Source organism: Sycon ciliatum, chromosome 1 (assembly GCF_964019385.1).
Source record: "Sycon ciliatum chromosome 1, ocSycCili1.1, whole genome shotgun sequence".
Taxonomy (NCBI): Eukaryota; Metazoa; Porifera; class Calcarea; order Leucosolenida; family Sycettidae; genus Sycon; species Sycon ciliatum.
The window spans coordinates 68866405-68893960 of record NC_088643.1 but is presented as its reverse complement, the minus strand read 5'-3'; the positions used below and the strand labels follow the sequence as shown (position 1 = coordinate 68893960).

General features: G+C 45.8%; 1 protein-coding gene across 1 annotated transcript in view; it reads right to left on the bottom strand.

Annotated features, from left to right (window-relative positions):
• The window catches only part of LOC135805113 (multiple epidermal growth factor-like domains protein 6), a 40517-nt gene that overhangs the window by 2351 nt on the left and 10610 nt on the right, over positions 1-27556 (bottom strand). Inside the window, exons 3-10 of the mRNA XM_065319112.1 lie at positions 27250-27342; positions 26473-26537; positions 25472-25537; positions 21692-21867; positions 20602-20735; positions 11631-11732; positions 4627-4834; positions 1132-1254 (exon numbers count right to left, since the gene is read on the bottom strand). Of these exons, the coding sequence (XP_065175184.1) occupies positions 1132-1254; positions 4627-4834; positions 11631-11732; positions 20602-20735; positions 21692-21867; positions 25472-25537; positions 26473-26537; positions 27250-27342 (967 nt within the window). The remainder of the gene's footprint in view (positions 1-1131; positions 1255-4626; positions 4835-11630; positions 11733-20601; positions 20736-21691; positions 21868-25471; positions 25538-26472; positions 26538-27249; positions 27343-27556) is intronic.

Sequence of the window (27556 nt, the reverse complement as noted above, 5' to 3'; positions counted from 1 at the left end):
ACCCATCATTTCGGGCGTTCTTTTTACCATCTTGGAAGGTGCCCAGAGCTCCAAAATTTGGCCCATAGATCACTCATTTAGTAGACAGTTCAAAGCCATCAAAAACTCATTTTTGCCAAATATCACCTAACCCTGGTTTTTGCTGCCCATGCCTCATATGGTCTAATTGAGAAGGAGAGCATTATGACTTTTTTGGTCGCCCTCGAGAACACTTGTGGCCAGCAGCCTTCTGTGCTGCATTAGCCCATAGTAGGAGACTGGAAACTCTTGTGGAGTTCGTCCGTGTTTGTTCGCACTGCCTCTATGTCTTGAAAAAGGTCTCCTGCAGGCATCGTTCGGCCGATTTCCACAATCAATAGCTCATTCTTTTGCTCTTGAAATTCGCCATGGGCGTACAGCTTCCAATTTTTGATTTTGTTCTTGTGTCGCGAGTTTTAGCTCCGCGAACGGAAGCTGGTTTCACATTTCTTGTATAGCCATTTAGACGTCCGCGTGCAGGGATCGGCGAAACTTCAGATATTTACATCGATATTTTTCTGATGCTCGAAAAGACGCACATGGCTCAAACCCCCTCCCCCCCAAACGCACCAATATCGTCTCTAAAAAAACATCGATATTTACGGACGGCCCCTAACTAGGAATTGCCTGCAACTCAGAACATTTGTATTTTTTTGGTAGTGTATCTTATTATTTTACTTGGACATTCCCAGCATACCCTAAGGTTTTCTTACAGGGTGCCCAAGATGAATGAGTGTGTTTTAAGTTCCTGGCGAAAAGAATAGGGGATATGATCCGCAGTGCGAAGGGATTCGGGAAGCGCATTAAAGCGGTCAGCCGGCTCCACTGTTCCAAATACTGGGGAGGTGGGGGAGGAAGGGGGCAGGGGGGCAGTCCGATGTGGAGCCAATGCACCTATTCTCCACTGTTCCATGTAATGGGGGGGGGGAGAGATGGGGAACAGTCTGCTATGGAGCCAATGCAAGTACACAACTTGTTCAAGTCAGCGTGCTGAATGGATTCTGTATCGAATATGGCCTGTCAGGAACAAACTGCATGAAAGAAGTGAATGCAGTAAGTAGGCTATAGGTAGTTGACATGCGCTGTGCCACCTTCTAAGAGTAGTACTCTTACCTTTAAATGCAAAGACAACGGCAATGCCTATGAAGCGATTATTGGAAGAAGCTACAAAGAATTGCACATTCTGAGTTATGCATAGAGTTCCCTCCGTTCGGAAAGAAGGAGGGTTCGACGGATCTGCAGGTTACAAACAGTTTAAAACAAAGCGTTGAAAATTGCCTACTCTCCTATCGTGGCCTAAAGATCTACATTCACATCGGGCTCTCTCAAACTAATAATTTTATTTTCATTTTTGAATCCTTTCTATTCAGAATTTTAGCAAGTCGGTTTGTATTTTCTGTAATACTGCTAATATTTCTTAAAGGGGAAGTTAAGCCTAAATCAAATTTTCACAAGTTGGATTCTTCGGGTTGCTGAGTCGAATGACGGTCTGGTCCGAGGAAGCTGATACGCTCCGTTCCTCCTTTACTCCCAATCGAACTCGCCACTTCCACCGAAACTGGGTGACTGTGCCCTACTAGATGAGGATTTGTATGCAAAATGTCACTAAAAGCGCCCGTTCATACATGTCACGTGCCTGTTGTCAGGTTGTTGCTAGCATTGGGCCAATCAGAGTAGCACCGTACCCATGCCCATTTTAGGAATGGCCCCAGGCGTACTACGTACGCAGGTGCACTGCCAATTATTATACCAGGCCATGCCTTTAGGGCTGTGACCTGGTACGTAATTGGCACTTGTCCAGCACACATAGAACACCCTGGGACCATTCCTAAGGACACCACATGCACTCGCACACACCACCCAAAACAAAACTACTTACGTGCACCGTCCGAAACAATTACAGTTTTATAATACTACCAATGTCGACAAAGGAGAAGTAGGAATGGACTCAGATGGAGAGCCAAGGTTTAATTTATACAAAAGAGAAAGACCAAGGAACCACAAGTTACGCTATACAGTCCACTAACACCACCAGTTACTAAACAATCAGCTCATGCGATAACATTGCACGACACTGACCGACAGTACTGACGTTCTACAACTAACTGGCTAACAGCTCTAGCACATCTTGGATGCGCACTCCAACAGCCTTCCAACTTGGAAGGTTCTAAGTTATAGAAATAACATAACACCTTCCCCTCCTTATGTTATAAAGGAGAAGTAGTTTAAAATAATTATTACTTTAACGTGACAAGAAAATGACACTCAGCATGTCTACTACAATTATAATGTTCGCGGGATCCGCGTCGGCATCACTTGAATGTTCAGAAACACACAAACAAGCCTTCGCATCCGCAGGCCACCACTATGCCTGTTCACCTTAGTGGCGAATGCAGACCTCACAAGTGAGTCAGGGGGAGAGGAGGTTAGTCTCTCAACCAATCGGGCGTGTAACGGCCATAACCCTGTAAACAGCATCCTTGTTATCTCTTACAATGCATTACTAAATTGAGACGAACAAGTCGACTGGTGAACATGCATCACAAAGTTACCTATCTGGAGTCAAGTAGATCAAATCAGTGTATCTCACACTGGTAAAAAATATACAGTTACAGTCGTCCCTCTCTAATCCAGCACTTTATAAACCAGCACCCTCGATAAACCAACACAATTTTCAGTAGCCAAAATATCCTCTTCATGCACATTGCAGCAGTAAATCCGATTTGTTAATCCAGCACCCTCCCTAATCCAGCAGATTTTCCGTGGCACAAATGGTGCCGGATTATAGAGGGACCACTGTACATCTACTTCAAAGTACTTCAAGTGTACCGTGCGGGCCTACATTGTAGCTATATGTACACTGTACATGGACCTCAAGTAAACTGACAGCAATGGGAACAAAATCTCAGCTGTATGTGAGAGAGGATCATTGTTCCGAATAAGAACACTTACAATGTACCCCCAAAACTAGTCTAATTACTAGTACCACTTGGTCCTGGCTGTTTTCGTTCAACGCCAACTCCAAAGCCAGAGCGAATCAGCTAAAGCCTAGTTCACATTCGACGAGGCGCGACGGGACGCGACGTAAGGATCGACGGGAAGCGACGGGACGGTCTGACGGCGTCCAATGTGAACACCAGGAACGGGAGCGCAACCGTTCTACCGTACAGATCGGGAAGCGACGAGAAGAGTTGGATCGATCCAACTTTTCATACCGTAGACGGGCGTAGACGGGGACGCAAGCGTACAAAACGGCTGCAATTCGAGTGTGAACAGGAGACGGCGTCGTGCGCCGACTACTCCCGATTCGTACTTGGAAATTTTTCGCATTTCGAACACTGCGCTTCCCATGATAACTCACAGAGGGGCTAGCACGACTTGAGTTGAATTTTAGCAACATAAGATCTCATGTCACTTATTGTGTTTAGGGATAGTTCAGAAGCGTGACAGATGAACTATTCTATCATTTCCTGGGGCTATTATTTGAATGGCACAACTGTCAGGGCTAATTTTTTGGTCTTAATGAAAAACTGGTATTGTGAACTTGATTCCGCTTCTTTCAAGGAGAAATAATTGAAAAGAAGTCCCGAAAAAGAAAAATTAGGTCCGAAAGTCACCCCGTCACGGACCGTGCCTTATGACTCGCGCCGTTCGATGTTGAACGTCGCAACGACTGTTGCATGTCGTGTCGTACGAATCGTACAGGATTTTACAGCTCACCCCAGCCCTCCCGACAAGCCCTTACGTCCCGTACCGTCGGCGTTGCGTCGAATGTGAACTAGGCTAGCTAACTTCCGTACCACCCAATTGGCAACGGTGTCACAAAAATGCAAAGACATATTACTGGAACTGGGCAAGTAAATCTGATGCAAAACGTTCTACTATTCCACGGAGAAAGCTCCTTCCGATCTTCCTCGACCCTTCATTCATATGACAGCTGATTGGCACCTTCCTCCTCCTCCCTCGACCATGTTTACCTTATTTGTCTACAACTAGGCACGTGGCATGTATGAACTATAATAAACACATGGTGCGTTGTGCATTATGGCTGATTGTGTGCCCTAGTGTGTAGCCCTCGGTCATGCACCGTAGCCCGCGGGCCTGTGGCGCTTGGGCTATGGTGCACGACCTCGGGCTACGCATTAGGGCATAAAATCAGCCATAATTCCCTTTGTACCATGTGTTATTATATACATTTCGTTCTTATAAAAGCACGCAGACTGTGATTGGTCCATATGTTGTAGTCTTTTAGACACTGAGTCGCTTGATCTTGGTCCGAGAAGGCTGCGATGCAGCGTTCAGCTCTTATTCCCAATCGAACATGGATGAATAAGCAGTCACGTGCTCATGTGTACACCAGTCACCTGGTCACCGTGTCTGCAGGGTCACAGTACAACTTTCGCACCAAGGTTCAACTCGAGTTCAACTTGAGTCGCAGGAACGCGCCCAAACAAGCTGTAAGTTGCACCCTTTGACTCCGGCGTGTGTATATGGCTCTGAATATTTGTGCATTGAGCACTCTTTAAAGCTGCCCGTCGACCGGCCCTGTTTATTACAATGTATTGCTCTGTATCATGTGTACATGTATGGCAATTGACAATGCTGTACCGTCAAATGTGTACGTCTCCGGAGGCGTATCCAGCAGCAGGAAGGTGATGTTGGCGGGGCAGAAGTGTCGTATGCAGGTTTTGCCTCCTTTATAATAGCTGCTGACAGTATTCTCTCCCATGCACAGGTAGCAGGAATCACTCCCACGGCACTCAAGCGGTGCAAAGATACAAGCGGCAGCAAGGAAGCATTGGCCTTGACTGCAGATCTGAAACAAAAGACAGGTGAACACTTGACAGTTTTAAAACAATTACTGTTATTCTAAAATCTCTACAGTCTGAGATGTGCTCATGACTTTGAGGGAGTTGAAACGGGAAAAGCCTGGAAAAATCGACTGCCGCCACCAGGACTGAAACCAGGGACCCTTGCTTACGGCCAGCGATGTTTTATCACAAAGCTATGGTGTAGTTGTCATCCCAGCAGTGATCTTCCAACATTTTCTTCAGACTTCCAGCAACAGCCTTGCATTACCCAGACACACCTTCATTTTCAGCACAGCCGGGTCCGTGAGCAATCAGCCTTCATACCAAACACACCACAGCACCAGCTATCTCTTCAGTAGTAGACATCTGCCATGCCCCGGCAGTTTTCAATACAGCTCTGGATAGAGCACTGGCCCTTGGAATGTCGAAGTCAAATTATCTTCGGCTTCCACCGGTGGCAGAACATTAACAAACCAAAATAATTTTAAAAGAGGAATACTCCGTCAGTTTTGTGCCTAGTTGTTACACTTTACTGACTGTATATTAGGGGTGAAACAATTATACCGAGTACTCGAGTACTCGCTCGGGTTTTTTTCAAAAATAATCGTACTCGGAATAAATCAGAGTACTCGTTCATACATGGTACATGCGTTTACCACTGAATCTGCAGTTTCAGAGCAGCAGTCGGCAGATATTGATGTGCAGACTGTGTGGGGAACATTTGTTCACGAGTAGAGGGAGCCCAAATGACCCACCAACCAATATACCTGAGAAAAATGATTGCTACTCGGTTCAATCGGGGTTGTATCCTGCGATTTGAAGGCCCTTGGTGTGCAATTTTAGGAGATGAAGGATACTCGAATACTCGAATATTCGATCGCAGAAAATCAGAGTACTCGAACTCGGGATCTCATTGCCAACTTTCACCCCTACTGTATATTATAGTATCTAGCTACAGTGGTGGACAGTTCCTCTTAACTCGTATCCATATGTCCTTTTCCGTTCCACAAAAGAGGAATGGGTCCGAAATGTAGGGGTGGTTGGTAGAAAAACAGTACAGGGTGCTAAACCATTCCACAAGCATAGGGAAAACAGTACAGGGTGCTAAACCATTCCTCAAGCAAAGGGTCACTATCACATACATGTACAGTTTACATCCATCCCAGTGACAGTGGCGCAAACCGTTGAAGCCACATCATCACACGGCACAACTTGTTGTGCGCCAGAAGGTGCACCATGGAGCTCCAGACATTAATGTTTAGCACCTAAGTGTTTGGTGAAAATCAATACGCTGTGCACAGTCTTAGAGTGAAGTGTGTGCACAGTTCACTGCAAAACGAGAGAGCTTGGAAGCTCAGGGCCCTACGCTATGCTTTTTTGCCTTGATGACCTAGACAAAAAAGCATAGGGATGTTATAAATTGGCAATAAATAAGATAAATTGTGCACTCATAACAACAGCAAAAATGAAGAAAGTCAAGTTCCATAACGTTTTCTTGTGACTGTCATCAGTGGAACGCCGTCACATAAAAATGTAATAACTAAAACACACACTTATATACAATGTCATGTAGCTAATAATATTATGGTTTCAGGTAGAAATACAGCAGCTAACAAGTACAAAAAGCGAAGTTTGCACCTTTGCAATGTGTGAATATAGTGTATGTGAGAAAGGTAGTGGCAGATGAATGTGATACTGTGTGAATGGTGCGTGTGTATTACTTGAAGAGTGTGAGTGATACAACGTTTTCTTTCTGTTTACATAGCACAGGGTCACGAGTACGAATATACACAGCTTCCAACACCTGCAATTGCTTGAAGAAACGTGCGCAACGAATAACACTAAACCAGGAATCGTCAAGCACCTTACGACATTCTGGACTGAACACCAAATGCTTGTACACTGCAGACTTCCTCTTGTCAACATCAAACTCCTCCTCATCACTACTCTCATCCTCCACCTCCATTCCAATGCCGCCGTCCATCCCATTGCACTCGTATTTGTCGTCATCAGTCTCCATCTCCTCGCGACACCGCTTCCCTCTCCTTGATTCGTTCTGTGCCGTGCCTGTGCTTCCTCCTGCGTCTCCTTGCCTTGTGTTCTCCACTTGTCTCAGTCGTGCCTCTGCTAGTCTCTTCTTCTCCTCGGTTCTGCTCTGTTTTCAAGTTGTTCCCCTTCCGCTCTTACCGTTGTAGCAATATGGTTTGTCGAGGAGTGACCGTCCGGCGGTCTGCCTTGCCGTGGTCCGGTTTCCGAGGGGGAACCAGATTAGTCTGCTCGTTCTCCATGGAAGTAGTCGGTGTTTCTGTTTCCGAATTGTGAGCCGTGCTAGGTGTAGAAATAGGCAGCGGATGTTTCCGTGGCCTTCCACGCTTCGGCCTGCTTAATCTGGCAGCCTGGGACAACAATGATAATGGGACGTGCTGCTTGATGCGTTCGGACAAGTCTTCGGTTTTCCATACTTATATCAGAGAATGATGATAGGCTGCACACCCGACTAGTTACCAAGTATGATCATAACATCAAGTGGCTTCGAAAGAAGCGCTTTGGTGCCATAACAATTGATACCAACATGATAATTAACCTGGCGAACATTCCACTTACCACTGTCCAACAAGAGCTACTATCTAGAGGCATAGATTTCGGCATACCACCAACATCGAACATGAAGGAGCAAGTACTTTGCGATTTTGAATTATTTTATCGCAAACTGCGTGATTTTGCACCAGTTTCTGAATCAAAGAAAATGGTGTGCGCAGCCACACTCCGTGCTGCGGCGGAAGAACATGCCGAGCAGGCCGCAGAACGACGGACATTTTCTCTCTCCCGCGAACACATGAAAGCTCGTGCAGAGCTAAAAAAGAACAATAGTATCATCATCACCCGACCGGATAAAGGTCGTGCAACCGTTATTATGACAGGAGTTGACTACAATACTAAAATGGCTACAATACTAGAGGACGGGTCGAAATTTGTGAAACTCGGTCCGGTCTCAACACATGATAGAACATTGGTTAGGGAGAAAGAACTAGTGACATATCTTAAGAACCTCCGACATGCGAAAGAAATATCAGAATCAGAGTTTATTCGAATGAAGCCAATCGGTTCGGTGCGCCCTAGGATGTACGGCTTGCCGAAGATACACAAACCATCCTGCCCGCTCCGACCCATACTCTCCATGATAGGCTCGCCCCAGTACGCCATATCAAAGTGGCTGTGCGGCATGATACAGCCGGTAGTAGACTACTATTGTAAGCATAATGTCAAGGACACTTTCCAGTTTGTGGAAATCCTTCGTGAAAATCCGATTCCACCCACAGGCCATATGTGTTCTTTCGACGTTCTAAGCCTGTTTACAAACGTTCCACTAGACGAGACGATCGATATCTGTGCGCAGACACTCTACCATAATGATGATGACGTCGATGTCCCTTGGTTACCTGAGTCAGCGTTTCGACGTTTGATGTTGATGGTTACGAGTGGTGTCGAGTTTTCGTTCGGTGACGTGATGTGCAAGCAAACGGACGGGGTGGCAATGGGGTCGCCGCTGGGTCCGGCACTAGCCAACGTCTTCGTTGGATATTGCGAGTCGAGAATGGATAAAGTAAAGTGGCCTCAGTTGTACATTGGATTTGTGGACGACTCATTTACCTCTTTCGAATCAAGACGTGACAGTGAAGCCTTTCTAACTGAATTGAATGATGTCCATCCTGCGCTGCGCTTCATGCACGTGTGAACACGAAGAATCCAGAAAATTGTCGTTTTTGGATGTCTTAGTCGAACGGACGTGTGATGGTGTTGTCACATCGGTTTATCGTAAGCCTACGTTTACAGGACAATATAATATGAGTCATACATTATATTATAATGTATGACTCATATTGCTCGGCCCAGTACAAGATCAATTTAGTCCGGAACTCGGTGGATAGGGCAAGACGCATTTGCTCTGACAGTAAATTACAACCTGAACTCGATTTCCTGCGCTCAGTTTTCCTGAAAAATGGATATCCATCATCACTCTTAGCAAAACTGCTCACGAGCAAAGAGCCGCGGAAGGAACACAAAATCGGGCCAACACCGTGTCAGGTGTTCTTATGCCTGCCTTGGAAAGGCTCTGAATCAACAAACGTCAGTCGTGCAGTGAAATCGATCGTGCAAAAGACATACTATGCAGTGAATGTAGTTACTGTCTTTAAATTGGTGCGTTCGTTCACAGTGTTGAAGGACGTCCTGCCAACCCACCATTTGAGCCATCTCATTTATCAATTTAAATGCCGACAATGTGGTAGTCGGTATGTTGGCAGGACGCTTCAACACTTGTCGGAACGCATCAAGCAGCACGTCCCATTATCATTGTTGTCCCAGGCTGCCAGATTAAGCAGGCCGAAGCGTGGGAGGCCACGGAAACATCCGCTGCCTATTTCTACACCTAGCACGGCTCACAATTCGGAAACAGAAACACCGACTACTTCCATGGAGAACGAGCAGACAAGTCTGGTTCCCCCCTCGGAACCGGACCACGGCAAGGCAGGCCGCCGGACGGTCGCTCCTCGACAAACCATGTTGCTACAACGGTAAGAGCGGAAGGGGAACAACTTGAAAACAGAGCAGAACCGAGGAGAAGCAAGAGACTAGCAGAGGCACGACTGAGACAAGTGGAGAACACAAGGCAAGGAGACGCAGGAGGAAGCACAGGCACGGCACAGTACGAATCAAGGAGAGGGAAGCGGTGTCGCGAGGAGATGGAGACTGATGACGACGAATACGAGTGCGATGGGATGGACGGCGGCATTGGAATGGAGGTGGAGGATGAGAGTAGTGATGAGGAGGAGTTTGATGTTGACAAGAGGAAGTCCGCAGTGTACAAGCATTTGGTGTCCAGTCCAGAATGTCGTAAGGTGTTTGACGATTCCTGGTTTAGTGTTATTCGTTGCGCACGTTTCTTCAAGCAATTGCAGGTGTTGGAAGCTGTGTATATTCGTACTCGTGACCCTGTGCTTTGTGTAGAATAAACACCGATGTCGTAGTGTTTATGGAAATATAAACACTGCTTTAAAAACCGAGGCGTAGCCGAGGTGTTTATAGACAGTGTTTATATTCCCATAAACACAAGACAGAGGTGTTTATTCTATTTATACCTAGCTTCGTTTTTGGCCTGAAATACTGGTCCGAAATAGCTATTTTAGTATCCCAGTATACTATAGTATACTATTATGTGTAGGTAGCATTGCGTGTTCCAGACCTAAGACCTATCTTTCAACCATCATCTGCATCAACACCCTGGTGGCTGGGTGGTCAAGATAGGTGCTTGGGAATCTTATGGTTGCAGGTTTGATTCCTGCTGAAACTTCTTTCTTCTCTTCAATTTTTTCTTTTTTAATTGGAGAGAAAATTTCTAAGTCCCTTGAAAGTTGAAAAGTTACAACCTCTAAGTGGGTAATATAGCAAAGTATATACCCCAAGTTAAAGTGGTGAATATGGAGATATATTCACCAGTTATAGATAACATGAATTAGTGGGGGTTAATATGAGCTGGGTATAAGTAAACAGAAAGAAAACGTTGTATCACTCACACTCTTCAAGTAATACACACGCACCATTACATTCATTCACACAGTATCACATTCATCTGCCACTACCTTTCTCACATACACTATATTCACACATTGCAAAGGTGCAAACTTCGCTTTTTGTACTTGTTAGCTGCTGTATTTCTACCTGAAACCATAATATTATTAGCTACATGACATTGTATATAAGTGTGTGTTTTAGTTATTACATTTTTACGTGACGGCGTTCCACTGATGATAGTCACAAGAAAACGTTATGGAACTTGACTTTCTTCATTTTTGCTGTTGTTATGAGTGCACAATTTATCTTATTTATTGCCATTTTACGACTATTGTCTCCTCGTCGATTGTTTAGATGTTATAAATTCTTATAAATTTCTACTTTTTGTTTTTAGACATAACCTGGGATTCGAACCCGCACTATCGCCCTGCATGCATCCCCGGACCCCTGATACACTTCGCATACATACTAATTCTTCCAAGTTGCTTCACGTTGTGATCTTGTATTTGAAAGCCCTATTTGAATATGCATTGTGGCCAGCCGTCTTTGATTGTACGGTACGGTACGGGACAGGTACGGGACAGGTACGGTCGAGGGTAATACGACACCATCTACCGCCTTGATGACGGCAAAAAAAGAATAGGGATGTTATAAAATTTTCAATTTTCCTATTTTTTCAGGCATTACCTGGGATTCGAACCCGCACTATCGCCCTACATGCATTCCCCCATACACTTCGTATTCATACTCATTCTTCCAAGTTGCTTCACGTTATGATCTTGCGTTTGAAAGCCCTATTTGAATAGTGCGGCCAGCTGTATGTGGCCAGCTGTGTTTGCTGGTACGGTACGGGACAGATACGGGATAGCGCCAGGCGTGACACAAACACACAAACAAACAAACACCAAATTAAAGCTGTGTGGACCCTGGCTAGCGCCAGACGTTACTGAAGTAATGTCTTCTGCATAGCTACGGGAATAATACCTTTTTTTTTCAAGGTTTGGCTAAGACACAGTTGCAACCCAATACCCATGTACTGTACAGATTACAGAAGCTCTATTTTTTCTTCAGTTTTTGGCCGCTACAAAGCAGTGCCATTTTTTTCAGGGATTTGGCCAGGTCACAGTTGAAAGTACCCACATCTCATATTCGAAATATTTTCATTAGTTTTCCTTCACTCCAGTTCTCCCAAATCCCAGTAAATCTCGTATGTACACCCCTGTTACTTACAGCACCGGGCAAGCAGAAAGAGCATGTTGGACCAGTCCAGCCAGCCTGACATTGACATTTGCCACATAAGCAGTAACCATTGTTAGAGCATATCGGCTTTTCCTGTAGCGCTCACACAAAATGCCAGTGGACAGTAAAGAGCATACCATCTGCAGAATAGTTTCGCACCAGTTTTGCTTTACCTAGAGCAGTGCATATCAAAACTCTCCTTTAAATGAAATGAGACCGGTCAGGTGTAGGTTCGTATAGTTATGCACAGTGAAATTATTTCAAATTTGCGCCCGGTGCAAAACTTCAATGCCATGATTGTTGGATCATGGTTACCATGTACTCTGCATTGCATGCCTATTGTCGGATCGGGTTTAGATCGCCGCCAAACCCCACGCTGGGCCGTGCAAAGAAGCAGGAACTGCAGAAGGATGTTTGAGATGTGATGTGTGACGCAATGCATTTTGCGATGCTGAAGACCAGTGCAAACTCATAAAGTACCATTCGCAGAATAAGGCAGCAAATGTTGGTGTTATTTTTTGCAGAGCGCTGGGTGCAATCTGTAAAAAATATACAGGCAACACTTCACACAATTATGAACCGCTACCCAAAACAGTCTCCCGGCTACTTTCCTTTTAAAGGGGAACTGTCACCAAAATTTTTCTTTGTCTTATCTTGTAGTTCTTTGGCTCCTGATCACGATGGTGTTATCCGTTTTTCTCTGCGATGGCTGGAAGTGGGTGAAAACTTGAAAAGAAGGTGCCCAAAATTGTCCCGAAGTACCGAGTGACGTCACGCCGGACTTGACCTCCACGCGTAGATTCATCGTCAAAAACGAAGTCCAGCCCGTGTGCTGGTCCATCGAGCCAACTGTTCGATGTACGGTGCACGCTTGCCTTCTGAACTCGGACACTCGATGTGTACGTTGTACACAATGAGAACGCCAAAAAGGGACAAAATAAACAAAAGTCTACAGCAGTTTGTCGCACTGGTACTTCCTCCACGAAGCTCCAGCTCTTTGTTTTATTTGTGATTACGAAGGAGTCGAAGGATGTTTGTTTGCTGTTTAGTGTGACACACATACCTCGTACTTGAAAATTATGTCGTTGTATCGAAGGTGGCGGTGTTGTCCACCCGGCTCTGAAATGAAAGACATCAGAGTTTGTCATCTGCATCTTCAGCAACATCGCCAGATGAATCGCCTTCACGTACCTACATCGCGTTCCTTTGGGGCTCGGGTTGGTGGTGTTATCGCCGACCGGAGGAGTACTGTTTTCTGCATACGCACTCATCATCGTGTTGTTCCTCACACGAAAAGTTCAAGACAACAACGTACTTCCGTGCTCACAAAATAAAACTTACATCCTCGCGGAAGAAGTCAAAAAGGTGAAAGCTCAGCTGCTTTTTATTTTGATTTGGCTGTGTAGCTGCACGTGGGTCTGCCTCTTTGTCATTCTCCTTCGGTACGACGTACCCATCTGTGTTACAGTTCAAAAGGCACACGTGCACCGTACATTAGAACAGCTAGCTCGATCGACCAGCACACGGGCTGGACTTCGTTTTTGACGACGAATGTACGCGTGGAGGTCAAGTCCTGCGTGACGTCACTCGGTACTTCGGGACAATTTTGGGCACCTACTTTTCACGTTTTCACCCACTTCCAGCCATCGCAGAGAAAAACGGATAACACCATCGTGATCAGGAGCCAAAGAAGTACAAGATAAGACAAAGAAAATTTTTGGTGACAGTTCCCCTTTAGGTAGCTGAATAGGAAAAACTTGGTCCGAAGATTGTCCAGTTTTACTTTTGCTACACCTTCCTACATGTGTACTGAGTGAAAAAAAAACATTCCTTGGGGGGGGGGGAGGGGGTAATTGGGCTAAATCTTGCCGTACGGTGCCTAGAAAATATACGATTTTGCGATTTTGCGGAGTTTTTAGCACACATCTCTTCAGGACATATTTTCATTAGAATGCTTTATTGAGTCTTTCTTGATGCTCTGCTTCGTCCAGGGATGTCCCTGGAACAAAACTGGAGCATTGGGGAAGTTCTACTAGCCTTGAATTCAACTATTCAGTTTCAAAAGTTCTTGCGGGTTGCGAAATTTTCGTCAAATTTGTCACAAAGAGGATGAAATTTCAAAATTGGTCCGAAGATGTTAATGTTTTTCTTCTTTATGATCAAGTCAGACCTGTTGAGTAATAATTATGCTGCTGCATGTACAATGTATGTAACTGTTTGTAGCTCCTATTCTGTGTAGGTCTAGTGACTGGCTGTTCCAATGAACTATTGTCACGCATGCATTATCATAGACCAAGCCAGTGGCTATAAGTCTCTTCTCTGCGCTAGAGTAATGCATTCATTATGGTTCTTTTCTTTGTCCTAGTGTTGTGTTGGCACCAGCCATCTAGCCGCGCATGTATTACTCTTCTGTCCCATGCGTAGTGCAGTGCTTGGGTGCGCGTGTCATGATGTATAGTGTGGGTTTGGTTCCTGATTGTTCGGTGCTACACCTGTCATGTCTGCTGCCAGTGCTGGCTTGCGAGGTCATGTCGGGTGCGTTCGCTTCCGCTGCATTCATAACTTTCTGCTGTACCGTACCGAAGCTGATGTATTGGTAGGTGCGGTATGCGATGTGCTAGGTCCAGGCGTAGTACATGTACCCTTGACCTTTTGATCGCGCCTGCACGTAATGTTGCACACTATGCGTTGCAGGGGCGTACATAGGGCGGTTCCCGGGATGCCCGGGAACCAGTAAAAAAATTCCATGTGGGTACAGAGAATTTGTTGATCCAGGCCCAGCGCTCACAGTGCAAGTGCATGCCTGGCATCCGCCTGACGGTCCGATCGAGGACGGTGACTAGCCCTGGTGTGAAAGTAGTGCTGGGACACAGCGTACTGAACTGGGTTCAACAAAGTCTCTACTGCAGTTACATCGCCGGATTCCTCGATCTCAGAGTCAAATTTTCCTTTGGAGTTTGTTTTGACAAAGTAATGGTCGTGTTTTGACAATGCTTTCGCTTTGCGGAAAAGAAAAAAAATGAAGCGCCGACATCCAGAGGGCCAGCGCTCTATTCAGAGCTCTTTTGAGCTGCAGACAAAGCGTGTAGCCAGTGCTAGTGGCGAAGGTCAAGCGATAGATGAGAATGCAGACGCACCTGACTTGCAAGCGAAGTCTGCATCCAACGAGCAGCGTTGAGGAAGAAATCGTCGGCGAAGCTGTAGAGCGACCGTTGTTGGAAGCTGCTGGATCATCCAAAACTAACTTCAATGACATGGGAGTGTGTTGGACGGGATATTCTGAAAGTCGACGTCCACAGCGGAATCCAGTCCCCCGAAATTTGCTGGACACGGAAAAGATTTCCGTCATCGACAATCATTGTGCGCCACCGAAGGCGAAGGATTTCGTTTCCTGTGCGTGTCCAGACGGATGGCAAACAGCGCCACTTTCAACTATCCTTGTTAGAGGGGTTACCCTGGGTAGTCTTTTGACAGGCATGCAATGGTGGCTTCTGCTTGCCCTGTGTGATGTTTGCTCCAGATGATTCGAAACTTAGGCAGCTTTCAAGACCGCATGCAATCGTCATGTTGAACAAAACATCCATAAAACGGGGAAAAATTCTGTCCTTTAAAATCATAAATGCGTAACAATGACATCATCGTCCAGCAGCTTGTGGATGTCAATTTCACCCAGTCTGAGGAGAATATGCAGAAACTCTGTGGGATACGAAAAACAGCACTTCAATTGTGTGGAATGTTGATGCATCAGTTGGCATGGGAACCACTCCTGGAGGCGAGCGGCGTACGCCCCTGCGTTGTTGCCTTTTTTACTTCTTGCTGGTGACTGGGAGTTTCTCGTTCGGAGTAGTTCAGTCTTTTTGGTCATTCTCTCTTTTAATTTAGCTTTATCAACACGTAGCAAAATTTATCTCCAAGCCTCGGCTGTCCTGGTGATTGTGTGCCAGTGACGTGTACTTGTGTGACTGAGGAGGGGGAAAATTTGTTTACAGACCCTTACTGAGCTGGAAAAACAAAAGTTTTTTTTTGGGGGGGGGGGGGTAATTGGGCAATATGTTGCTGATGATGGACCACTTTCATATATCGGACATGTGTATTTTGCCTCTAAGACTCTGATTTTCATGCAAAACTTGATAGAGGTTCCATTGGTTGTTGTTGTTGTTGTTGTTGTTGTTGTTGTTGTTACTTTATTTTACTTCACCAGAATTACAGGCAGTAGAATGCCTTCTCACTAGACCAGGTCTAGTTCTCACAGATGATGAAGAATGTGAATGAACATGCTAAAGCTAATGAAAAACAAGAAATAGAAAAAGATGAGAAAATCTTGTGTTTTATATTTTATGACGGTATTTGTATGTGAGTGACAGTGATAATAAATGACAAGGGAAAGAAAAGAAAAAGATAGAAAGAAAAGAGTAAGGAATAAACGAAGCAGATGTATGAAATAGAAATAGAGAAGTTGAGGTATTTGAGGAGAAAAGTCAGTTTGTCGATTAGAGACCAAACCAAAAGATCAAAATGCACATGTCTGACGAATGAGTCAAGACAGAGAAAGCGTGTCAAGAACATCTGGGCACAGCAGGGCTTTGAAACCCAGAATATCTTCATGGCAACGAATATTTGCCGGAAGCCTGTTCCAATACACGCTGCCCACGAATTGCATGGACGCTCGAGATGCTGGTCCACGAACGAATGGAATTTGGAGAAGACGTGAGACCTGGCCACGTGTAACACGGAGTGTGCTTTGCTCAAGACCAGGTTCAGCGATCAACAGAAAGAAAGGCGAAAATAGCATGCTTGCATTGGAGGCAAGACATCTATGGACAAAAACAACAATCTTGAGCTTAAAATGGTGGATCAGTGGGGAAATATTTAATCTAGAAATAAGAGGTGCGGTCGGTGTTTGACGAGGGAGCTGAAACACAGCTCTGACTCCAGCCTTGCTGATCTTCCCCAAACGGTCGAGAAGCTGAGCTGTGAGGCTTGGGTAGAATGCTGCTGAAGCATAACACAGCTGGCTGTTTACCATACTGGTGTACCACGACCGTCGAGCTCTAAGCGTTAGTGAACGCCCGTGTCTCCACAATTGCCCTATGGTTTGTGCAGTTCTACGTGACACATAGTCGACATGTGGCCTCCATGACAATTGGTCGTCGACGATCACACCAAGGTATTTTGCGGTGGCCGTCACCTCCAGTTGCTCGTTGTTGCAGAAAACATCGGGCGTGGCAATGGCTGCGCCACGAGGCTGAACGAACATGACCTGAGTATTGCTGGCATTCATTACGAGGCCGATGTCTTCAAGCCATCGGGAGATATCAGTTACTGCTCTCGTCAGAGTTCTGCCAACAAAATCTAAGTCAGGATGGGAGAAATCAAGGATTATATCGTCAGCAAATTCTTGGTGATTGACAGTTGCAGGAAGTGCTGTGTGCAGATTACGGGTGTACAACACAAAGAGAATGGGTCCAAGAACGCTCCCTTGCGGTTATCAAGTTGGTACTGATAGAACAGCTGTTCACAGGGAGCTGGTCACCAAGTATGAACAATGGATTGGATACAGATGATGTACACCTGGCACAAAAGAAAAAAAACAGCTGAAAATAGCTTTTGCGGGCGGGTTTCAAAATTACACACGACATGTGTATTTTGCCTCCAAGACACTGTTTTTCATGCAAAAACTTGATAGAGAGTCAAAGGTTCCATTGGTGATCATAATCAAGTTGGTACTAATAGAACAGCTGTTCACGGGAAGTTGGTCATCAAGCATCATGAACAATGGATTGGATATAGAATGATGTACACCTGGCACAAAAGAAAAAAAAACAGCTTGACAGATGAGTGAACACAGAGACACTACCGACTGATGTATAAAATCAGTTCGCGGGAGTGATAGATGGATGAATAATAGATTGATCAATAGACAGATATAAAGAAACTCAATCTCAGGACAGAAAGCGAAGACAAGGAGATAACTTTACAAGATTCAAGTCACTTTCCAAAAGACTCCAGAAAAGCCCCGGCAGCCTGCCTGGGTTGTTGGATGAGCTGGGCTAACGGTGCTGCTTGGATGGCGTTTGCGGATACGGGTTTGCTCATTGTTTTGGTATTCCCTAGTTGACTTGATTCTTTTCTTTTCAAATTGGATTTCCTATTTATTTGGTTTGATTTTTCCTATTTACTGGACTGGATTTGTCACCATTGCTTTATTTGATTACGCTCTTCAAATTCTTCATCCCGTGCAACACCCAGTTTCCGACACCCAGTTTGTTTTCAAATAAAGGCAAACTTCAAACTAGTATTTTATTTTACTTCATCACATGAACAGGCACCGATGACTTCTCATCAAAACAATGGTCTGGCTCCTACAAATTGGTGAAGATGTGTGTGTGTGTGTATGTGTGCATGCGCACGCGCGTGCACATGCGCATATGTGTGTGTGTGTGTGTGTGTATGCATGTGTGTGCGCGGGTGTGGGCGTGCGCACAGGTGTGTGTGTGTGTGTGTGTGTATGTGTGTGTGGGGGGGGGGGGGGTGGGGTCACCTCGCAAGGATGGACGACACCAGGTTGCCAAAGCAGATCCTGTTTGCGGAGGGCACTAACACGCAGCCCCGCCATGGACCCAAGTGTCGTTGAAGAGATGTGGCAGCTTCAGACCTGCGTGCGACCGGTATCCCGGAGGCGCAATGGTACCACCTTGCTCAGGACCTGAGGGACTGGCGCGAGCGTAGCCGTTGGAAGCAACCAAGCCAGCCCCAACCAAGAGTGTTCGTCTGTGTCTGCGGCCGCGACTTTCGCCGTCCGAATGATTTATCCCGACACAAGAACTACTGCCTCGCCTAATACTGAGTAGCTATCATCGCCTTCGGCGATGGGCTTTCCAAAGGTCCAGAGGTGTGTGTGTGTGTGTGTGTGTGTGTGTGTGTGTGTGTGTGTGTGTGTGTGTGTGTGTGTGTGTGTGTGTGTGTGTGTGTGTATGTGTGTAAGCAGATGCTGTTCGGCGAACTGCCCTGCAAACGCCCGCAACATGGTCCCAAGAAGCGCTGGCGGGATGTTGTGTCCTCGGACTTTGCTGTCATCGGTTTACCTGAAGCGGACTGGTATGACACAGCGCAGGAGAGATCCACCTGGTTTCAGTGTTGTCGACAGAGGGTCGAGAAGGAAGCCCCAGACATCCCGTGCCCCAACTACCGCTGTGACAGAGTGTTCCGTCGTCCTGGTGACCTCAAGCGGCATGCGCCATACTGCAGATTTCGAGTTTAGAGCCTCAGCGTGAGGAAGCCATCGCTATCATTGCTACGGCAATGGGCGTTCAAGGTTCAAGGTTCAAGGTGTGTGTGCATGCATGCTTGTGCATGTGCAGACGTTGTTGTTGTGCATTTATTTTTAGTCTTCAAACAAACAGGCAATGGTGCCTTCACGTGTGCGAGTGCCCATTTGTGTGCACAGGTATAGTATTGAATCTAAAACTTCAACCACTGACGAGATTTAGATGCTGGTACATTCTGCCCTGTCGTTATACTGACATGAACCGTCAACGACTGTTCAAATATCTTGGAGCGGAGTATCTCAGAGTAGAGTATTTTCCTCTTATCTGAAGAGCTGATACAAACACGACAACACTTACCTCTTTTCGCTAAATCAACGCCGGTCTTACACTCTTCACCAGTGGTAACTATTTCACCCTGCGTTTCATTGCCATACTCTCCACTCGTCACGGGCAGCAAAACGGGATCGCCAAGCTCTTCACGAGCCGTTTCCAAGTGCTCGTTTATGGTTCGGATTGAGTCCCCTGTCTGCTGGAGAACAGAACTCCCACAGGCAGCTGACGCAGTAGCAGAAGGAGAAGACAACATCAGCTTGGAGACGCAGGAAAACATCAGGCATCCGTAAGCTAATTGTATCGCGATGCACCTCAAAAGTCCCAGACGAAAACAAACCAAAAATTCAAGACGGGCACTCACCAGTGCCGGGTTGCCTCGTCGGAGATTCGCCTTCCCCTTCGATCCCACGCGCTTCACAGATCGACTGCCACAGTCTGCGCTCCACTTGAAGCTGCATGGCTATGCAGCCCCGTCTTCACATGTCGCGACACTAACTAATCTAACGCGTGTATGAAAAGAGAAAGGACCTGACGGAAATGCTCCGGCATAAGCTGCTGCTGGGTGTGAGCCAGATCGAACAAACAAAGAAAACAACGATCTCAGTCAACAACACGGCCAGCTAGTGCATGCAGCCAGTCGTACATCTACACCAGCTAGTGCATGCAGCCAGTCGTAGATCTACATGCACTGTCTACACTGTACACTGCATGCGCACGCGCACGTGCGCACGGCCAGCTAGTGCAGCGCGTGCACGCGGATCTCGGGCCAGCCCCGGCCAGGCGCTAGGCCGCGCGCTAGGTGACCTGCGCAGAAAGATGCGCAGAAGACGAGTTTTTGATTTCCTACCGAGCTACCCTAAAGAGAGGCCAGCCCGGGCATAAGATAGAGTTATACTTTATATTTCGTTACGAAGAATTGCAGCCGAGCGACCATTTTGGGTATTGGTGTGTATTGTGTGAGAGATGACGTTGCTACAGTACTGCATACCCTGAGAAAACCCCACTTGAATCTAGCGTACAACCTTTGCAGCAAAGCAAGTTTCGTATCATACATCACATCGGGAAAGTTGAGCCAAGGTCAACTCATGCAATGGCCCGCTGCGGTTGCTGTGTGCGCTGCACAGCGGGTGCTATAAGGGATTTCCGGCTTCGCAGCTGTCCCACTGCTTCTCACATCACTAAACTGTTTCTACGAAGCCTGCAACACTCACAGGAGTGGCTTCACGGCTAATTGAGGTTGTGACCTGCATAAAGAGATTATACCGAGTAGCCAACTGACTTCACATGCAACCACTTGAGAAATGCCAGTCACTTTTTGACAGCGGAGTGTTACTTTTAAAATTAAAAGCATTATCACTAACCGGAGATGTGCGACATGAATCCAGAGATGTGTCGCATAGGTTGCATGTGGTGTCGAGATTGTACGCAGGGAAGCAAAGACACCTACAATCACCACACGTGCCTGAATCACAACAACACCGGCCCTGGCGATGGCCTGATGCGCAAGAAGAAAATAAGACGCTCTTGTACAATATCTGCAGGAAGCAAGCAGGCACCTTCGTGGTACGGGTGCATTGTACACAGCCGCAGTGAGAAAAATGTGCTTTTCGAAGTTGATGCATATTTGAAACCTAGCTAGCTAGCATAGCTGCACAGGGGAATGGCACAACACACAGTTCAAGTCTACACACAACGCTGTTTGGAAGACCCTTTCAGCAGTTTCAGGGACTAAGCCAAGAGGGATGGGGTGGTTCTGAATTCCAAAGCAACCGCCTCCAAAAGTTTGATCTTGGTTCGAGAAAGACCAGGGCTGGCACATGGAGGATGGCTGACTGCATGTGTGACTCTCCGAAATGCACTTCAATACTGTACTGTACGTCCCTTTGACACATGTTTAACTAACATATTACTTTAAGTTTTGACCTACACAATTTCAACTTCCGGAACCAAACTGCCTGCCTGCACGTGTCATCACATGCCTTGTGCAGTATCCCCCCCCCCCCCCCGATGTAAATTGGTAGACACTGATGTGACTGTTCTTCTTGGAGCCATCGGCACAAGCAACAGTGTAACAACTCCTCGTCACCGCCGACAAATTAATACTAATTGCAGTATGAATAAGCTGGTGGGAGAACAACAGCCGGCTCCAAACACTGAAGTACCTTACTCGATTTTCATAGCAGGCTCAGCGGAGGACGTTCGGGTTGGTGTAACTCCAAGTTTCATGCCGCGAGGCAATCGTCAGACAACAGACAACAGTCATCAGTTCTCTGTTGTCTGTTGTCTGATGATTGCCTAGCGGCATGAACACTCAGAGGTACAACAAACCGGAACGTCCTCCGCTGAGTCTGGGCATCTTGCCACTCAGCAGCAAGTCAGTGCCACGAAGCCAGGGTAAATCCCCAGTCCGCGCACGGTATGTTTAGTTTGAAACCCCTCATTTGTACTGACCTCCGCAGGGAAGACCATTATCGGCTGCCCGGCATAGCGAGTCAGCGCACTGGCAGAAGCGACCATGCCAACCCGGTGTACACGATACGCAGGCAAGCTGGCAGCCAGTGTCTGTCACGGCGCATAGTCCCTGACCACTGCAGGCTGGAGTGCTGAACGTGACATCGCTACTTGGCCTGGAGGACGTTAAAGAACAATATGCACATCCAGACAGTAGAAGAAGGATGCACCCCCTACCTATCAACGAATAGCACATATTAGATACCTATCAACGAACAGCACCTATTAAGGATGCAGATACTACCTATCAACGAACAGCACATATTACGGTAGTGCGCACTCAGTTCTCGCTTACTACCTTACTACAGACAAGGGTATACAACATGATGAAAAAGGCACAAACATCGGGCAAAGCCAGAGCTTCGTGTATCAAGTACATCATCACACATATTATTGCAGGCTGACATCCTACTTGGGGTTCCGTATTATTTGTTGATACCGCAGATTCTGATTTTCTTTAAAAAATACTTGCAACTAGTAGTAGCGACTTCAGGGACAGCGGAGGAAGTGTATGTAACACTTTACTAAAAGAGCTTATGTTTTCCTGGCGATTTGATTCGAAACTTGACTGAAGCACAACTGCTGTCCAGCAGAGCACACGAGAAGTCTATCAAACCTTCCATTCGGCAAACCTGCAACAAAGCATCTTCTTCCTTAATACACAGTGTTTTGGGGAAATCCGAACCGTCATCAGTCCGCGGACTTGCTACGAACTGGTTTATACAGGCAACAATGCTGTGAGTGGCCAGCAGTCCTAAGCACTTGTTTTGCACCTGAATGGACGATTCTGACTCATGCTACTCTCTGAGTTTATGAGGTGTTTGTCGTACTGAAAGTAGAGCATCATTATTAATATCCCTGTTGATGGTTGGGCTGCTTGAGTGCTAACCTATACATTGTAGTGCTTCTGAAGCACAAATCAAGTTCACTTTTATTAGCCTTATCAGGCTCAATTCATAAGGGAAGCATCCCCTAAGCACCGTGTGTATTGAGTGAAGTTTGCTGTGTTCATGCAGGTTCGCCGTGGGGGAGGTTCATTGGACATTTTTTGTGTACTCAGCTGGATAGTAGTGGTGAGATAAATTAATTGCAATTTCACACCCCTCCCATGAGACGCAATCACTGGCTGAATTTTCCACATCCTACCAGCGCCACTACCCCGTGGCTCAAGGACCAAGGCGAAGATTCAGATCAATGCAGTTGTGAGTTGGCCGAGTGAAAGACCAAGTCAGCAGGAAAAAGGTGCGAACTCCCACACAAAGGGAGCGGCACACACCTCCTTTACTTCTGCATTGGACCAAAATATCAATTTCCAGAGCAGTGAATACTGCATGCGATTATGTAAGCTTCTGCGTTGACATTCCGACACCACCACCATTGCGCTCTGTGGCCCACCTTGTACATACACTCACTTGCCCCTAACAGCAACAAGAGGTTCCTTCGGGCATTGATATTGTATTCCGTCGGACAACTGTTCGGGTTCTAAGACGTCATCAGAGAAGGTTGAGTTGTTGAATAACTGGAAAAGAAATAATCACTGATTTTATACTGATTTTTGAAATAAGAGATGGCGCGCTAATGAGCGTGCGCTTGATACTCAAAGCGTGAAAACAAGGTGTTTTAAGGTAGCTCATGCCGAAATACGTTTTCCGAAACTCACCTGTTTGACACTTCTTTCTTTTTTTTGCAATGCTAGGGGTATCCAGAATGAGAAAATCAATAGATTTATTAGCTTGCTGTATACAGCATTGGGTAATTATTAGGGTATGTAATTGGCCACTCCGCAGGCAGGCATAGTGGGATGGTCTAAGACCATGATTGAGAAACGGAGGGTACCAAGTTCAAGTCCTGCTTGGAAGCGGAAGGATTTTTCCAGCCGTGCAGCGACCCACAGTTAATTGGGAACTCGTGGCCTGGCACGAGGGTAACATGGATGCAGGATTTTCGGTCTTTGACCACTTGCTGGGGAGCTGATCTACTCACCTCCCACCGCTATAGGAGCTGCATCTGTGCCTTGATCCTTGTAGGGTGATAGCGTTCCTATGGATGCGGAAAACTTGGCCTCTGGCCGAGTCTGACGCGAACCGTGACTTTTTTTGGGGCACTTCCGGGAGGGGTAATGGCCCCTCGAAGTAGCCCAAACAAGGCTCTAAGATTGAGACAGGTTTGCATTGATGACAACGTAAATGCTTCCTACCTTCGTCTGTTGCTTCATGTAATCATGTCAGTAGTTCTCATAGTATCAGAACATGACTTTCAGGGTAGATTTATCAGCAAAAATACGCCGGCTGAAAATACAGGCTTCTGTGTGAGGAGATGAAACTGGTATTCCGAACCTCGATTCGATATGGTGCCAAAATGTTTTGAAATTTAAATTTTGCAAAATTGGCCCGAAAACGATTGAGTTTTTCTTGCTAGTTGCATCGCACTATGTCAGTATCATAAAGTGATGTCAAAATTATGTTAGGTCATTGAACTCATTTACCCGCTTTTCACAGAAATATGCGAAGAAATGATCGTTTCTCGTAATTGATTCCAGTGGATTTGCTTCAACAGTGTGTGATTATAGTGGTCCTGAATTCCAGAAAAAGAATTGAAATGCACTTATATCATTGTTAGGTACAAGCCTGCCTTAAAAGGCACAACTGAAAAGCAAACTCCTATTAAAAGTAGTTTTCTCTTATTTTGTGACATAAATGCGAACGTGTGGGTGTGGCTTTCACAGGCCCCAAATAGAGGGAAGAATTCTTTACCCACAAGCACAAAATTGGGATTAACAACTTGCCCTCATGATGCTTCAACCCTGAAAAGTTGAACAAAATCGGACGGAAAGTGGTTTTGACCTCATAATTATATTTTTTCGTGATATAGGCCCAGGCTACCTTATAATATTAAAAGGTATTGAAATCAAAGAAACATCAGCAAGCAGTGTATGTATGTACGTGGTCGGCCACAGAGTGCAATGGTGGTGGTGAACTTTCAACGACCGAATGCTGCTGCATACCCACTGGTTATGTTAGGTTCACAATTTTTCATTTAGAAACGAAAACTAATCGTTTCTCTTCAACCCCCCTCCCCCTCCCTGAGAAACGAACACATACAGATGGTGCATAGTATCGATATTTTTGGTCTTTTTTCTGGACATGCTCACACATGCAAAATGTATCTATTTTCGAGAAACGGACAGGCGCTCAACCCCCTCCCCCCCCCCCCCCCTAAACGACTAGTTTTCGTTTCTAAATAAATATCTATATTTACGGATGGCCCCATATGTAATATCTGAACACTTTTGGAATGTATCATGATTGTGTACTTGTACCATATATTAATAATACAAATTGTGTAATATGTGTACGTTAGATGTAACATGTGTGCATCAATTAATTACGACAGCAATACTGAAGTTGCCTGACGAGTCCAGCAGGGACGAAACGTGCGTCGCAATCGAGCAATGTACATGTAGTTGCTGTGACATGCGCTACCTGATGTACCAGCCTGCTATGTCGGGTATCACTAACCATGCATCGACTAGGCGCCAGGCGCAAACTGGTGGTGGTGGTGGTGAGAAGGAAAGCTGTGTGCCAGATTAACTTTGCAGGCTAGAGAGCATGTGTGGGCAGGCGTGTATTTACCGCCATACTGCCAGGTGTCTATCTCCCACCATATGAAACAGGAATACTAAAATTAAAATTAAAATTAATATTGATTTTGTCGTCGTACCTGCACTCGCGGCGTGCGGAAGACGGGTCGATTAGCGAGGCATTGCATTGGCAATGACGTCCACGGCTGGTGTATGCAACCGCAGAAAAAACACCATGAAGAATTTTGCGTTTATACATACAGAATGAGCTCTTGATTTGAAAGAGATTCTCTATTTTTGAGATGGTGCAAGGACAGGTATAATGCCCGCTTTAAAAGTTAGAAGGCTGAGTTTAGAAAGCATGCCAAACCAAGACAGTTGCACTAAGCCTGTCCGACCATGACCAGACCTTAATATTTCAAAAAGGTTTACAGGTTTACAGGTTTTTCATCAATGATTTCTACTTCCATTCAATATCAACTGCGCACTCATGACTATAATTATACACACATGTAAGCGAGGTCGGCCCGTTAACTATTTCCAAGAAAGTTTTCTTGTGATATTCGCCAGTTGGCTCGGAATACATTACAATTAAAAATTGGGGAAGAGGAACAGAATATAATTATGCAGAGAAAGTGCACAATTGCCAAACACAAACAGTGATAATGAGCACTAAACATATGCAGGTGTAAACCAAAAAGAAACAAAGATAGGAACACAGGGGAAAGGAAGTGAAACACTGACAACCAACTGACCAGGTGAGGGTGAAAAGTAGGTGAAGAGTGTCAGTGTGGTGACAGATTCTCACCTGGTCAATTGGTTGTGAATGTTTCACTTCCTTTCCCTGTGTTCTTATCCTATTTCAAGTACGAGGCTTTTTGGAAACCTCTCTCTCTCCTTTCAGCATTTTTGGCACCCAGGTGGTTTACGGTCAGCGTAGACCAGCCATGATTCGACTCAAATTGAATTCTCACTTGAACCCACCCCTCGACGACAATCAATAATTGTATTGTATTTTATTATTTTACTTGGGCATTCCCAACAGACCCTAAGGTCTTCTTACAGGGTGCCCAAGATGATAATCTAGGCATGCATATAACTTGTGTGAGTATAGTAGACAGAATACATTTATGAAGCTTACTATGCAGCCGGACACTCGCAGAGTCCACACTCATAGTCCCCCCTTGATGAGCACTGCGGTGCGGACTGTGCAGAACACACCAGCAATTCCGTCAGCCATACAGTTGAAACTTAGGCCGGGAAAGAGAAGTGTATGGAGATTTCAGGCCGTGTCAACGTTTGGATGAAGTTCGCCGAGGACTGCAAACTAAGGTTCATATTTTAAGTAATGCTTGATAGTTGAGGAAAAAGGCTTTAATCAAAATCAGGTGGATGGTAGGCCTGTTTCATTGGACTAATTATGAACCAGTAGTATCATCAGCACTGTTTCATTGGACTAATTATGAACCAGCAGTATGATCAGGTGGATGGTAGGCCTGTTTCATTGGACTAATTATGAACCAGTAGTCTCATGAGCACTGTTCTGGAAGTTTCAAGTTTGACCACACTCCTTAAATAACTTAATAGCCCCAAAATACATTGCATTGCCAGAGGCTTTCTGAGATCACAGTAGCCAGAATGCATGAAAACGGGATGGTCTGTACGAGTACAGTTAGCGCACTCTGATTTTCATCCAATTTTAGGGTCACGCTTTGCCATTCAGTAGACTTCATTGCAATTGGCTCAGTTAGTCACTATAACCTGCACTGCAGTACTCAGTTAGTCACAGTGTTACCTGCACTGATGGGAGCCAAGAACAGCTACACCTATCTGTTCAGAGGTCACAGTTGAGAAATTGGAAATGAATGGTCACCCGCTCCAGTGTGAGAATTCATGCTTAGGTGATTGCAGATCTTACTTGAATGGGGCTGGTCACCTCTCGGGTACAATTGTGGAAGCCTAGACTATATGCCTCCTGTTTTGATACACACCCTGCCATCAGCCACGATACCTGGAGCAGATCAGACAGAAACGGGGGACATTACCAAATTACGCTGGATCGCTACTCCAGAAGTACCGCCACTAGGCTAGTATTGGACTGAGATATGTTACCGCTTCGGAAATATTTGTTTGCAAAGGAAACTGAGAGACTGAAACCGCCAATCTACAATAACTGAGACAATACAGTTCAGCGGCAACAAGAAGAAGAAAGTAGTGAAAAGACA